This window comes from Phyllostomus hastatus, unplaced genomic scaffold (assembly GCF_019186645.2).
Source record: "Phyllostomus hastatus isolate PE091 unplaced genomic scaffold, TTU_PhHast_1.1 phas_scaffold_129, whole genome shotgun sequence".
Taxonomy (NCBI): domain Eukaryota; kingdom Metazoa; phylum Chordata; class Mammalia; order Chiroptera; family Phyllostomidae; genus Phyllostomus; species Phyllostomus hastatus.
The window spans coordinates 16,686,697-16,702,548 of record NW_025334009.1 but is presented as its reverse complement, the minus strand read 5'-3'; the positions used below and the strand labels follow the sequence as shown (position 1 = coordinate 16,702,548).

Here is a 15,852-nt window from a genome sequence, read left to right as displayed (position 1 = left end):
TTTCTAAGCATGGGGCCAGGGCGGGGGGGAGGAATTTCCTGTGCCTTTTTTTTTCTCTCTTCCCAAGGCAGCAGCCCTTCATAAACCGCACCCAACACCCTCCTTTACTAAAGAATAAGAAATGAAATGTTAAAAACCACCCACTCCAAGATCAGTGAAAAAGATCAAACATCTCTGCATATCCACCAAGGAATGTTGCACAGGAATATTGCAGGACACTGCATTTGGATAGCTTTTTCCCAGATTCAAAGAACTACCTTTATGCCATTCATATCATTAAACCATCCTTGCTATTGGACGGTCACTTACACTCACTAGTGTACTTGTCAGCTCTTATCCTTCTCTGCACTCCACTCTCCCTGTGCTGAAGACAGGCTGGTGTACACAAACTCAACCAGATGATTGTCTGACCAGCTTAGAAATATTACAAAATTGACAGAGAGGCAGAAAAACATAAAGATGAGAAAGAAGACAAATAACCTGAAACCATATTTTTTGAAGTCGTGTTAAATGAGTACTATAAAAAAACTCCTATAGTTTTGCATAAGTCATTGTAGGAAAAGAGTGTATGTGCTCACATGGGGCATCTACATACAACAAGAGGGAAAAAGGGGATAATATTTCTTTTCTTTTTTTTTTTTTTGCTTATATTATCCAAATCATTTTCTTCCCTCTTACTTTTACATTCTGATGATTTCAAATTCAGGCCTTGCCGAGATTTCAGATGGGAAGAATTCCCACATGTCCAACAACCCACGAGAGACTGAGCAAATGGAAACATGTCAGGTCATCAGGCAGAGGCCTGAATTATTCAGATAATTGCCCATTTCAGCTCATCAAAAATGTAGGCTTGTCCTCTTTGCATATTTAAACAAAACATGATGGGATTAGTGCTATAAAGCCTCATGCCTTAACACAAGGCTGCTTTATAACACACAATTAAGAAACAGTACAAATAACATACAGCCAATTGTTCGTATTGAAGAACTGTAACATGGGTTTGTACAATAGCAGTTTATAAACAAAGCAGACTTCTCAAACTTGAGGGCTCATCAAAGTCATCTGGAGATATTAAAACACAGATGACAAAACACAAAGCGCAGGGATTCTGATTTTTCCTCTGGTCCTTAGTTTGCTGCTGCAGGTCCACAGATCGTAGCTGGAGTGTCACTGGACAAGAGTATTGATGGTCAAAGGAAGATTCCTACAGGTGCTTCTTTGCACTCTGGACTGTAGTCCATGTCCTGGCTTTAATATAGGTTTTTAAATATTTCTCTTGTTTTGTTTATTTATACAAATTATAATTTTTCTTCCTGCCAATACTCATTACTATATAATTCTATCACATTAAAATATGAACAATAAACTATGATTAAAATATACTAATGATAATGATGTTTTTCATGTGTAATGCCTTCTATGTTGTTTGCCAGATATTGTAATAAACTCATGATTGCCTCATATAAAAGTCCAAGGATAGGGCTCACATTAGGCAAGGCTTAATCTAGATGCTCAGAGGATGTCACAAGAACCTACTTTTGAAGTTTTGACTTAATCTACAGGCGAGGTCATCACCTAGTGGCACTTGTGATGCAGGAGAAAGAGGAAATAGTGAGTGAGATAGTGAAGAAGGCGAGAGGGGATGATCAGAGACATTCGAAGAGATTTATCTGAAGAAAAGACATTCCAGCCAGAGGGGAATTCCATTCAAAACTAATGAAAGAAGGAGGCTATTTGGACTACTTGAGAAGTAGCAAAGAGTTTACTGTGCTAAAGCAGAGTGAACCACATGGAGAATGGGAAGAGATGAAATCAGAAAAGGAACAATAGTCCAGTTAATGTAGGACCTGGTTAGGCCATTGCCCTGAGTAAGAGGGATAGCCATTGGAGGATTTAGAACAAAGGAATGGCACGACCTGATTTACATTGTAAAAGGATCACAGGTTGCTGTGTTAAAGGAGACCAAGAGGAAATAGGAAAAAGCAGGGAAACTGATCAGCAAATTGCAATGGTGTAATATAGGTTTTAAGCCAGCTATGTGTGCTTCTGTTGGAAGAGAGCCTATGCATGTTTTCCCCTATTTGCCAATGATCTTATATTTCATTTGGGAAATTAAAATATTGATGAGCTCCCCAAGACTTAAAATGTCTCTCAACTATTGGCAGAAGGTTAACAACGCAGATGCTTTTCTGGCTTTAGGTCAGCTGTGTTTACTCCACATCAGGGATCTTTGGAAACTTTATCCAAATTGCTGTTGAAATTGTTTATTTCAGAACTAGGGCGACCAGATCCGCCCTACATCTCTTGAGTGTGAGCAGCTTTGTTTTTGCAGAGGCAGTGGCTAAAATAGAGCAGACATTTCCATCAGCTGTTTGGTCATTGTGCTTTTTAGTGGAATTACAGCATGTTATAGTATTTTTCTTTGCAGCTTAAACTTTGAGCAAACCCAGACATCCAGAGATGCTAAAATGAAAAATCTGTTTCCTTTTGCCTTGCCATTTGCCAAGCAAACTCTGTCAGACAGCACATTCTATACATTTTGAATCAGTGAAATTACCCTTAATGTGCTGGCAACATCTGTCACAAACACTCTGCAGTCTATGGCTTAAATGCATTGGATAGAAATGGATTTGGCGGTATATTTAATGAGGCACAAGTATAGCTGAGGCCACTAGTTTGGCCTTAACAGGCACAGGTTTTTCTTTTCCTTTTATGTTCTTTCCATCCTTTTTTCTCTTCCATGTTTTAATGTCCTATAGAATACAAAGGACATTCTGTGATGAGGGACTTGTCTAGCAAACACCATTTTTTGTTGTAGATAACCAACACTTCAGAGTCTTGAAGTTATCTTTCCCTGTGAAGTGTCATAAAAAAATTGTTTCTCCAAGAGATTGCTGCCTATACTTCCAACTTACTCACTGATTATAAAGTTGTTTCATCCCTTGAGACTGTTAAGGATTTTATGTTCTTTATTATTTAGGAGGGGGTCCTTGTTTCACTGACCATCTTCACTGAATGGGAACAAGAATGTATGTTCTTACCAGTCATCCCCCAAGAATTATTATTATTTTGTTCATCTATTTGCAGTGACTAGTTTGGTTGGGAAAAGAATGTTCGCCTTACATTCTTTTACACCCCGTGCCTCGTGCTGCTACTTACAATTCCAAATGATGACACATCCCTCCCCATTCTTCCCTCTGATTGTCAGGTGTTCGGTTTGTACACAGAAGCAGCACTCATTCTGTGGCATCTGTAATCAAATGAGTCCCCAAACACCTTCTGAGAAAGGATTCTTTAAAGAAACCAGACAGTCCTTCCTAAATTAATTCCGAATGCAGGCATTCAATCCTTCTACCCTTATCATGCATGGGTTTGATTCATCTGTCACATACTCACATATCTCATTTGCATATTGCCTTCCAAACAAAGACTCAAGTCTACCTCTCCGAACACTGGGGAATGAGGTCACCCCCGAGGGCTTTGTGAAGAAAGTATTCTTACCAAACACAATTTGGTCTTTATCTCTGATTTATGACAAACAATCTTTATGTGGCTAGAGCAGACTGATTAAATTGAGAAGTTTCCAGGACTGTGACAGTTTAGCTCTATGTTAGAATCTCGAGGGGCAAATATTCTAAAAAGATAGGCTAAGTCTCAAGTTCAAGAAAAGTATTGAAGTTTTGCACCTGCTAAGGATTAAAATGTTGTGAATGTACCACTTTGGGGTGGAAAAATGCTTTAGGACTTGTCTTAACTTGGAGATTATTCTATATAGTTTTTCTCTAAGTGATTTAAGAACTAACTGCAGCTCTTCTTAAAGTGTTTACTTCTGGTCTGGCACAGCAAATACCTGAAATGAAGCCCAGTAAGTGCTTTTTTGAAAATATAAAATAAAGATGCTTTTGCTAAAGAAATGCAGACAGCAGGAAGAAAAAGTGATGTGTCTCTGAGTTATATGTAAAAGTTTTTATCATGTTTCTCATTCAAGATGCATCCTGCTGAACAACAATTCACCGAAGCACCATAAATTTCAAACAACACAAATCCACAACTGTGTGTATTTACAAGCTAAAGACCTATAAAATAACACATATATTTTCCGATTGATTCTAGTTCAAAAGTCCTAATGCCTTTTGGAACAAAGCTGAATCTGTATATTAAGCATTTCCAAATATCTGGCTCAATTGCTGTTCTCCCCCCATATTCATGGGAGGAGCCCATAAAAAAAGGCTGAGTGATTGCCTGGTCTTTTAACAGATACAGTTGGGAAGTTGAATTTGGAAAGTAACATGAGGAATTAATCACCCTGAGCAAAAGCATTTTAGGAAACATTTGCTTGTGGGTAATTAGTTTGGGGTCTGAGAGCCTGTCGTCTACTTGCATCTCTCCTTGTTTTATTTCTTCAGAATGTTTACTTACATGTATGGGGGGGGTCACATAGTGAAAAAACAATGTTTACAGAAAAAATAACATACAGACACATAATAATGTTATTGCCACAGAGCATTTAAATGAGTTGTTACAGCATGAACTTCTGCTTTTATCATCATCTTGAAAACACTGGAATTATGTCAAAGATTCCCTCCAACCCTAGATTTTTAATTTTTTAAAGGATTGTACTAATTTTGTCTCTCACCAGGAATCTTTTTTTAAAGATTTTATTTATTTATTTTTAGAGAGGGAAGGGAGGGAGAGAGAGAGAAAGAGAGAGAAACATCAGTGTGCGGTTGCTGGGGACCGTGGCCTGCAACCCAGACATGTGCCCTGACTGGGAATTGAACCTGTGATGATTTGGTTCGCAGCCTGAGCTCAATCCACTGAGCTACGCCAGCCAGGGTGATTTTTAATTTTTAAAAAATATTGTTTTATTGCCTAGGTTAGTCAAGGCAGACTGGTAGGCGGAGGAAAAAGGAGGGGAGGGTGCATAGCCTGACTCTGCTTCAGTAGCCTTGTGACACTTTATATACGGACAGACGTTGTTTTAAATGTCTGGGGTTGTTTTGCATTCCAACAGTTAAAATAAGTCAAAAAGCATGTTCTAGAAGCAGGCTTTTCATAACACCTGATGAAATACTGGACATTTTTACATTTAAAAAAATTTTAGGAATGTTGTATTTGACCAGCTTTGAACAATTTAGTATTATTCTTCGGTCTTGTGTCAGAAGCATAGAGAGAATGAAAGTAGGTCAAAATATTTACATTTAAAATCATGGGAAATAGTCACTTTAACTTTTATAGCATTTATATTAGATTTTAATATGTCCTTCAAAGAGATCCAGTCAAGGAACCCATCTGGTCCAGCCTTATCATCCCAGTGGTAGATTGTATTGAGGTGTTCAAAATTACATTTATCCATGTAAATCCTGGATAAATGGCATAAACCAAAAGTTTTATTCAATATCCATAAAAACTGAAGAATTTCCATAATATTTATATTTTTATGCAGAGAAATTTGTATTCAGAACAATGAGAAAGGGAATGCATACAGTATGTTGGAATACATCCTACCTTAAGGATTGGAATTGTAAATAGCAGGCATGTTTGACACATCAGAGATCAGAGGAGAGGGGGTCATTAATGCTATATATTTAGATGAACAGAAGATGATATGGATGGATGTAAAAATTATACATGGTTGCATTTAGCCTTTTCAGTAAAATATAAACAGATTGGATGTTAACACAGTTTACTATTTAATTGTTTTAAAATTTTTCTCCCTTGTGGAGCGTATTTTCAGATGAGCATTGTATGTGCTTCCAGGGTGCTGTGATCACGCCGACGATGGACCATCCCATGTCCATGCAGCCAGCAAACATGATGGGCCCCCTGACACAACAGATGAACCACCTTTCGTTGGGCACAACAGGAACGGTGAGCTGAAGAGTTTGTTTGGTCTAATTTTCTTAGACTGCTTCAGTAAGATGAAACACTCTCTCTTCACTGGCATTATCAGCAGAACTGGTTCTGTACCTTCAACTAACACACCTTTCAGGTTCCAGTAGGAACAAGCTGCTTTCTGCATGCCCATTCGATCCCGGGATGCGTTTTCTCCCATTGACAACCCTGAAGGTTGTGCTGCTGTGTGGCATTTAAATGGGAGCTACTTCTTGTTCTCAAGCCACAATGCACCAGGTATAATGTCTGTTTTTGGAAAAGTGTTTTTATGCATGCACCTGCAAATCTAGACCTTGTAACTTAATACACTTGAGCCTAATATTCTTTTCCCAGATGCTTACCACTTCAGCTAATATATCATCCCCAGGTTACTCACAGGTGAGCGGCCGGCCTGGGCTATGACTAATACGCAGGGCTTTTTATTTATTTTCAATGTTTAAGTCAGTAAAAAGTCATTGAGAGCCTGGCATAATCGAGATCTTTTCATCTTGCCTTTGAATGTATTGACGTCGATGATGTCGAAAAATAGGAAAGGAATCTAATGTACTTGATGCTTTTTTAAAAATAAGTTGGCATATTTTTGACTAGCCATTATTTTCCCTTGGAGAACAAAAGTATGCTGAAAAATGCCTACCCCAGCCTTGATTTTATATCAACGAGGCATTTGAAATCATTAGTGAAACCTTTTGTTTGTTTGTTTGTTTTTAAATCTGTTGAAAGACAATTCCCCAAATAATCAAGAAGGCACATGTTTACTACAACCTGCACCTTTGTTATTACCCTTACAGAGAACAATGAGCAACATCCGAGTCAACCTCTCAGGTGAAACCACTGTTAACAGTTTTTATTTTTGTAACTGGTAAGGCAGGCGTTTTGTCATTTTTAAAGAGGTAGAAAGAAGAAGATATGTTCTTTTTATCGAGGCAGCCTAAGTGTTATAGAAAGAACAGTGGACTTGTAGTCAGGAACCTAGACTCAAATCTTGACTGAGCCCTGCTGTTTCCATCTGTCCTGGGGAAAATGTCTTCCAGCCTCAATTTCCCTCTCTGTCTAGTCGAAGTATTGAACATGATGGATGGGGCCCCTTTGACTACATGTTTATATGTCTTTAAGCCTATATGTCTCATAGTCATCCCTCCTGTGCTGGCATCATCTCCAAATATCTTCATATACTATGTACACTAGCTACATATTGTACATTTTACCTTAAAGCAATGGCTGGCTTGCCACGTAGGCTTTTTTAGAATATAAGAAGTTTCTGACATGTCCACTGAGACCTCAGTAATCTGCTCTAAATCAGAAGAAAGTCCATATACCTAACGGAAAGGGCCACTTTGTTTCAACAGAGAAATTTAGTTATATTGGCATAAACAAAGGACCAACCTCTAAGGCCTCCATTGCTAAATCTATAAAAAGCAGTTGACGATCCCGTCCCTGTCTGAAGGCTTAAGCTGGGTCAAAGGAGTCCTTAGGTCTCTGACATAGACATTTAAAAGTCATGTCTAAGAAGACATTTAACTCTCCACTGTGGCAGAGCTAATTGTCATCAGGGAGATAGAACTTGAAGATAATATTTCCAGAGCTTTTAGCAATGTATAAGGATTGTTTGTAGTCACTTTGCTCATGTATGAGCAAAACAGACCCCGTGAACAGTGTAGGGAGACCTGAAGTTTCTCATGTGCCCGCTATTGATTTCCCTTCATATTGGCCTTAATCTCCTTAAAGGATCATAAATTCTCAATAAGTGAAGTATTGCAAGCTTATTATATTGAATAACAATCTGGAATCTGATAAAAGAGGGAGTTATAATGCAAAGCCTAGCAAGAAACACTTTATAAATCCTATTCATTTGAATCAAAAGCAAAGCCAGCTGACTTGCTGAAGTTTGAATTTGCAAACTGGAAAAAATGTAAGAGCTAAGTTTAACTCAGATTATGGCTGCATCCTTTAGGGAATTGAAAAATAAACTAAAATATACAGAACAGATTTAGAATTATAATAGTTATTGGTTCAACAAGATATATTGCAATTAACATTTGAGCATTTTCAACAAGGACACATTTATACAAGACCACAATTTTTACCCAGCTGGCAATAGCCAAAGTATTTAAAAATGATGTGCACTCTCTACTGTTCTTAGCAAAAGTTTTAAGTAATGCCTTATTTTTAATACCAAATTTCCTGTAGCATATTTTTCCATCTTTCCTCCCTTCACATTTGTACTAAAAAATGCTTATGTATATTATAAGCTTTGTATAAATCAATGTTTTGCAAAGGAATAAAATTTCATGAGGCTCTGGAAAGGAAGAGAGAAAGCAGCATTATCTTGTTGATTTATTCAACAAAATAGCACTATGCTTAGTGTCCAGAATACTGTTATATATATTTCTTGATCTGTCACTCTTATACTTTAATGTGCCACCCTAGATCCATTTTATGTGAATTTTTGATCCATATTTGGAGTGGCTATCAAATGTTTCCTCCTATTGCATCATTTCAACACACTTTATCACTGCTGGGAAGGTGGTCTGTTGTCATGGAAAGAACAGTGGAAGCTGGAATCAAACTTGAGCGAGTTCAAGTCTGGCTCGGCTCCTTATTAGCTATGCATGTTTAGGCAGGTTATTTAACCTCTCTGAACTTGTATTTCCTTTCCACAAGGTAGGGAAAATAATATTTACATTCCAGGAAAGTTGCCAGTGTTAAATGGAATGATATATGTGACATACTTAATACAATGTGAAACCGAATAGATGCTTGTCGCACAAGCGGTCCTTACCCGCCTATCTTCAGTGGCTCCGAACCGGTGGGAATCTAACCCAAGTCGCCAGAAGGAATGTAGGAAATTATCAAGTCCACAGCGCACAACTCGCTGGCCTGCTCTATTTCATTTGGCATAACTTATTTCTTTCACATTTCCACTTCCTTAGCGTCTAACACACTCTTCCAGGGTTGTAAATCCAGAAAGTTCCTGGAGGCCAGCCAAGTCACATTAATGAATAAAAGTTGGCTGAGTTTATGCAACAAACCCTAGAAATATATAATCAAATCTGGTCTGTCATGTACTATAGATATAAGTAATATTGAAGATTATATTTAAATTACATATATTTTTAATGCAATACTAACAACATCTCTAAGTGTTGAATGAACTAGGAAGTGGAGCCCTGGGCACCCTGGAACACGATGCCACATCTAAGGAAGGCGGCCACTATGCAACTCCAGCCCGCTATTGCTACATAGGCATACAGACCTGGGGCGGCCTCATCTTCCAATTGTTTACGATAAACCAAATATTTGGATCTTAATGGAAAATTTTCCTGTATTTGAATGTGGAACCCAATTTGTCCCCAAAGCTCTCAGATTGTGAGTCCTGACCAAGGATTTCCTAGGTCTCCTGAGACCCCTCTGGCCATTGCTTCTTGTCTTTCACAGGCTGCTAAGACAGGCTTTCATGTCTTCACTTCTCATTAATATGTGATTTCCTTAGCAATGTCATCTACTTTCATGATTTTGAACTCTGCTTGCTATGCCAAACACTCCTAAATCTGAGTCCTCAACACTAACTTCATCTTAAAATTGTAGACCCATTTTTCTAACTACTTGCTAACTATCTCATGTAAATCTCCTTCTGATATCTCAAGGTCAGCATGACCCAAACTACTCACATTAGCTTCCCCAAGCTTCCTCCCCACTGCTTCCTCCCCTTCCTCTTATATATATGTTCCTGCTTTTTATTTCCTCTCAAGCCATATCCATTACCATTTGCCCTGTTAGTCAAATGCTACACCTAGCACTCAGTCTAGGTTCTTTCCTTCTTCCTCACCACCATATGCAATTACTTTTCAATTCCCACCAATCCTGTCTCATAGACATTTGTCAAATACATCCCTTCCTCCACATTTCTAGACTCTGTGCCCTGGACCTCATTTGATTAATTATAATAGTCTCCTAACTATTCTTCCTGCTTCCTGTCTCAATTGGTTCCAATCCATTCTCCATCTTGTTGTCACAGCCAGTCAATCTAAAGTTATCTGAGCATGTCTCTCTCTTACCAGTAACTTTTCAGAAGCTTTCAGACATCTAAGCTCACTGAAATTGTACAAAACAAGGTGTGAGCAGTGACAACTCAAGCTTAAGACAGTGGCCTCAACTCCAGAAATAGGTTCTAGGGGCAGACGTAGAGAGAAATCCAGTGAACATTCTAAAGGCAGTAATTGTCGGCGCTAATGGGGAGTTGGCACTAGATTGGAATTTTCCAGTGTCAGAAGGAGGGCCTTAGGCCATGGGCCAGGTCCCACTTTCCTTTCTAAGATCCCTGGGGAAAGGAGTATATGCAGACAAGTCTCTTTTTCGTCTTCATAAAATCAGATATATATGGTCCCTTTCAACCCCCAGTTTTGAAATGGATACCATGTGATTTAATTAACCTTTCTCTACCACTTGCCACCTCAAGTATTTATTGTTTAACTCTCTACCTATTTTTAAGCTAGGCAGAATCTTCAGGCCTTAAGAGAAATGAATTTTATGCAAGCAGTGTAACCGTTTTATTCCAAGGCTCTGCTGACCTTGAAGAATTTTCTAGCTTTTCCACTTTTTTTGTTTATTTTTTGTCACAGGAGTCCCTGGATAGAACCAAAGCCCTGATAACCATAATGTCTTACTACTTTCTTGTAAGCTTTAGCAGAAGCCACTGGGGATTCTACCGTGTTACGAGAACCTCCAGATTGCATGACAATCTTGCTTTACAAGTTTCTTATCTCCTTTTCTTTTGTTTGGTTGGTGGTCACCAGTGGCTTACAATGTCACCGCAATCTGTGGAAAGAAAGAAAAAGTTTTTGTTCTGCAGGCTCCTTATCTGCAGCTCTGTTTGTGTTCTCCAAACCACTGGTGATTTGTGACCTCACTGGGTTCCCATGGTGTAACCATAGCCACTGGCCAAGATAACCTTACAATTGTACTCCATTTGTTCCCCATAGTTCTCTGATTTTTTTTTCAGTCACACACCATTCCTTCTTTATTACTCAAAAATTCTGACAGTATCGGGTGAAAATCCTGAATTACTCATTTTCCTTAGAGATTGTCTTCTCACACTTATTAGGTATGAATACAAGTATTAGAAATAAAAGTAATGAAGTGCATTGCACAATCCTAAATGGACTCATGACTAGGAAATAATATTGTAAATTCATAAATGGTAATGAGAGTATCTTTTTAAATGGTCTTCAAGGAAAAAGTGTCAGTTAATTAAAAAATGGTCAAGTACAAGACCAAAAATATGGATAAAAGGGAACAGTTTTCACATTTTGTTAACTCTTATTGTAAGATAAATAAACTTTGAAGGTAGTCTTTAAACAGTAAACAAATAGGCATTAAGTGAAAGTGTAGTATTATGAAAGTTTAAGTGCAAATATTACGGTTTTGCCATTTAAAAATGGATTCTGATTTCAAAAAACTAGAACAAAAATGCAAAAGCTCGACAGATAAAAGAACATAAATAGATGGTTGAGAAAGGAGGAAATAGAATGCCAAGAAAAATGAAAAATACAATGCAGATAGTCATTTAGTCAAATACACACAGAGACATACACACGACCCATTAAAGTTATAAAAACAATACACATCACTGATGAAAGTACAAAAAATAAACATTCTCAATATGTGATGATAAGAATCTAAACTTGTAAAAGTCTCAGTTGGACAGCATGGTGGATAGTCAAGTTGCTTCAAAGCAGCTCTGCTGAGTGACCAATAAGTTTTAGTGTTAGAAGCTATTCTATGAAAAGATTCTAAAATAGCAGAAAAGCCTTTATACCTTAAAACTATTCAAGATACTGTTTTTATAATGTCTAATAAAGAGGAATGATTAAGTAAACCATATGCCATCCATGCATTAAAATGTAACACTGCATGAGGCTATAAGAATTTAAAATGAATAGGAGAGGATTATGTATAATTTTTAGTCAAAAGAGCAGGGTGTAAATTTGCATGTGTGGAGTATAGTAACAAATAAGAAAAAATATATACGAAGTAAGGCTGTAAGAAATACAACAAATGTGGTTTATTTCTGGATTATGGGATTAGGAATGATTTATATTTTAATTATTATATTTTTCTACATTCTCCAAGTATACAACAATAAGTATGATTTACTTTATTATTTATTTTTAAAGATTATGAAATATATTTGGAAAAATGACTAGTGGCATGGTCTTAAAATTAACTTTTTGTTTGTACTAATAATGTATGATTGCAGTTATTTAAAAAGCACTAGGAATTGCTATCACTATTAATAAATATTTGTAGACCCTTTAAAAATGATTCTACTTATTTTAGCTTTGGGTATTATAATCAACTCACTAGTTCACATACCTGTTGTGAGAAACAAAATAACTCATGTCTAAGGTTTATTTGCTTTTGAATCTTTGATCAATGTTTGCTTTTGCTGGTCAAAGTACCTTGTAATGCTGATGTTTTTATCTGTCTTCTCACAAGAAAGTGATTAACATTGTCCTCTTGTGGCAAGGAGATTAAATGGAGAAATTTCTGGTAGTCCAAATGAAGTTTTCAAGTCAATAGAAAAATGAAGTCTGAGGTCTTCGGGTTTTTTTTTTAAGAAATCATGATTATATAAATGAAATAAGTGTCACACAGAGCATACATTTAATCATGTTTTGGCAGTTTATTTGAATGTAAGCAATATTTGGTCCTTTTATACAATTTACACCTCCAAGGGTGTAATTTACACATCCAAGGGGGATTGGGGCTGGATTAGAACTTTACATTTCTAAAAGTGGGGGCTTTGGTCCGTAGGCCAAACCCAAATTCCTGTTTTTAGACCTCTGGCTAAAGAAATTGTATTAAGCCAAAGTTCTCTTTCATTTTCAAACAAAGGCAGATGTATTTGGTCCCATATAATGCCAAATTTTTTAATGGATGCCATGTACTTTAATTAGTTGTTCCCTACTATTTGCCACCTCCAGTATTTTGACACTTTGGGAGAAGAAGACAGCATTGATCTGTTGAATAGATTCTGTTCTGTCTCCGCTCTCACTGTTCCAGCACACAAAGCTCCGTGGCCTTGACCGACAGCCACTGGGATCAGAGTGGAGCTGAGTGATCAAATGCATCAGCCCCCATACAGTATGGAAATGTGCAGTTTTTTTTTATTTATCTCTTTTAAATTTTCCATTCTTTATTTTTATCTCCAGGACTTTGTTTCATATTCTCGGCTCTTTCCCGATGTTGGCCTGCCTTGTAGAACTTTTGGGTCAGCCAGAGAGGGTTCAAATTGTTAACCTCAGAGAGGTTTCACGTTGTTAACCTGTGAAAGTGACCAAAATAATGAGAGACTACAGAAGATGACAGTGTTCTGGGACAGGCTCTCCTGTCCTAGCGAGTCACACGGGGCCTAACACTGTATTCAGTGTGGTGGTTGTGGGGACCATTGTATCAACTGTAAACTAGGTAGGGGTCACAGTGCCTCACAAGCTTGAAGGTAGGGGGCTTAGGCCACCACGTGACATACAGTGGGCACTTCCAAGTTGTAGAGCTAAGATTCTATTTTATTTTCTTTTGTACTTCATTGCATTCTTTCTCATGCTCTTCTCATTCAAAGATTCAGTCCCAAGACAGGATTATGATACTCCACCAGCTGTTGTGTCAGGTAGGAAAATTCTAATTCCTTTCAGACTTGATTGGTGGGGAGAGATGGAGGTTGCCTGTTTTTTTTTTTTCCAAAACTCTTTAAAGCAGTGATTCTCAACAGGGCCGGGTGCAAGGAATTTAAATTTTAGTTCTGGGGCAGGGAGTAGGGGCATGTGAGGAGGTGGGCAGAGCATTGTTCAAAAAAGTGCATTTAATATTCCAGTCCAACTTTGTATATGGAAAATAACTATGCTGTTTTGTAATAAAAAGTAAAAGCTCAAAGACATTTGGTTTGTTAAGGATACGCAGAACGTAGAGTCTATGTTGTGTGTATCGGTGGTTCTCAAGGTTAGAAGGGTTCATTGCAACTTCTGAGAAATGGAAAATTTCTTGATAAGAGATTTATGGAAGAAATGGATATTTATGTTTATAAAGGAGGGCACAGATTAATTCAAAAAATAGTTTGAGAAGCACTGCTTTAGAGACTAGAATTCTTCTGAAATCAGAAATCATCCCATTTTGCTTGCTCAGCACACAGCCTAGTGTCTCACCCATAGTAGGTGCTCAACGCAATTGTTTGTTGAATGAATCAAAACTTCAGATTTGTTCCAAAAATGGTATTTGGGATATTGAAAGAGAAGCTTCCAATGTTCCACTTGTACAGCAAAGTGGCAGGGATTGATTTCAGCATATGTTAGTATATTGAGGATTTTACTTAGCAATATTTAAGTTGTTTCATAAAATTTGGTGGTGCAGTTTATAATAGAGTATATGTATGTGAAAAGGTGGGTTTTTATTTTGGACTTCAGGGATCTTGCGCTTTCTTAACTTTGAATTTTGGTTTCCTGCGAAGAGAAAAATGGGCACAGTTTTTCATTTTTGTTGATTTTTTTAAAACTAAATAAAATACTGGCAGCCTGAAGAGCTTTGAACTCTTTGATCCTTTCATGTGTTAGATGATGAGGACATTAAACCCCAACCAAGAAAGGCAGTGGAGAGACAGAGCAACAGATGAAAGCCAGAAAGAGAATGAAAGAGCCCATCAGTCAGGAGAGTCGGGCCACTGTTTTGAAGCAGGGAACACCATGTTCTTGGCCACATGGTTTGCTTGACCCAGCATCCAAAGGGTAATTCTTTCCTCATGTCCTGTGAACTTGCTTAATTGTGCTCGCGGCTGAATACGCATCTTACAAGTTCAACTGTGAAACAGTGAGTCAGCTTTCAGTTGTGAAGTCACTTTGCTTCTCTTGGAGAGCTCTATAAATTGTCGATGAAAACAGCACTTACCTTTCCCCAAAGTGTATTACCTATCACCTTTTAATGTGCCTATTTCATTTAGCATACTTTGCTTAATGTAATACAGCCTTTACGTGCTTTAATATATGGCATCTTCGTTTAACCAGAGGCATCTACTCTTGAAAGTGCATCAATATTAATAATAGGAAAATACGTACACTGCAACTTTACTAGGTTTCCTGATTTCACTTTTAAGAACACAATAAAAAAAAGGCAATGAAAACATCAAAAGCACTTACTAGTATCATATCATTGAGGCAGAACATCTGGCTTGGAGTTCCCACCTATGCCACAGACAGCTGCCACTGGAAGTTCCTGAGCAGAGAAATAATTCAATCAAACTCGCGCTGTAAGAAACGTAATCTGGCAGTTTCATGTGTGCTTAAGGAGTAAGAAGGAGCAATCATATAGAGCAGTTAGAAAGCCCAGATATGATGTCATTAAGAATTTTTAAAAAGTGCTAAGATACCATCAGCGGAATACAAATGAAGGAGCCAATATGAAAGTGACAGGGAAAAGAACAATTTGGGGAACTTTAGAGTTGTTTTCCCCAGAGAAGACTGAATGGGTGGTTTGACATCTTATAAATTTGCACAGAGTTCTTTGGCTGATTTAGCTACCTCTAAATGAAAGTAGACTTGCCTTTTAAAAATATTTGTAAGTTGTCTGGTGTGAACAACATGAGTGATTTTTGAAAAATTGAAATGTCCCTTGCCCAACCGTTGGTCAAATCAGGAAAGTAAAGCAGGCAAAGGTGTTTTAATATTCCCTTCCTAGGTGCCCTAACATGCCAATATTGGACAGCTCTAATACTAGTCAATAGTTTGTCAGTGTCAGAACAAACTGAAGCATCATACTGTATTGGAGTTGAAGTATCTGCTTCATAATCTACAGAGACATAACCCTAATTTCATTCAATCAATGTATCCAATGTCTGTTGAACACCTTCTGAGTGTTAGGCACTACACTCAAGTACCAGTCATACATGGATGAATACAAAATAGACCACTGATT

The 15,852-nt window shown here is 37.6% G+C and overlaps 1 protein-coding gene across 9 annotated transcripts in view; it reads left to right on the top strand.

Annotated features, from left to right (window-relative positions):
* The window catches only part of RBMS3 (RNA binding motif single stranded interacting protein 3), a 622,722-nt gene that overhangs the window by 552,072 nt on the left and 54,798 nt on the right, over nt 1–15,852 (top strand). For 7 of the 9 annotated variants that reach the window (XM_045856807.1, XM_045856809.1, XM_045856814.1 and 4 more), the window contains 2 exons: nt 5,761–5,871; nt 13,514–13,561. In XM_045856807.1, the coding sequence (XP_045712763.1) occupies nt 5,761–5,871; nt 13,514–13,561 (159 nt within the window). The remainder of the gene's footprint in view (nt 1–5,760; nt 5,872–13,513; nt 13,562–15,852) is intronic. The other 2 variants (XM_045856812.1, XM_045856813.1) reach the window with 1 other exon arrangement.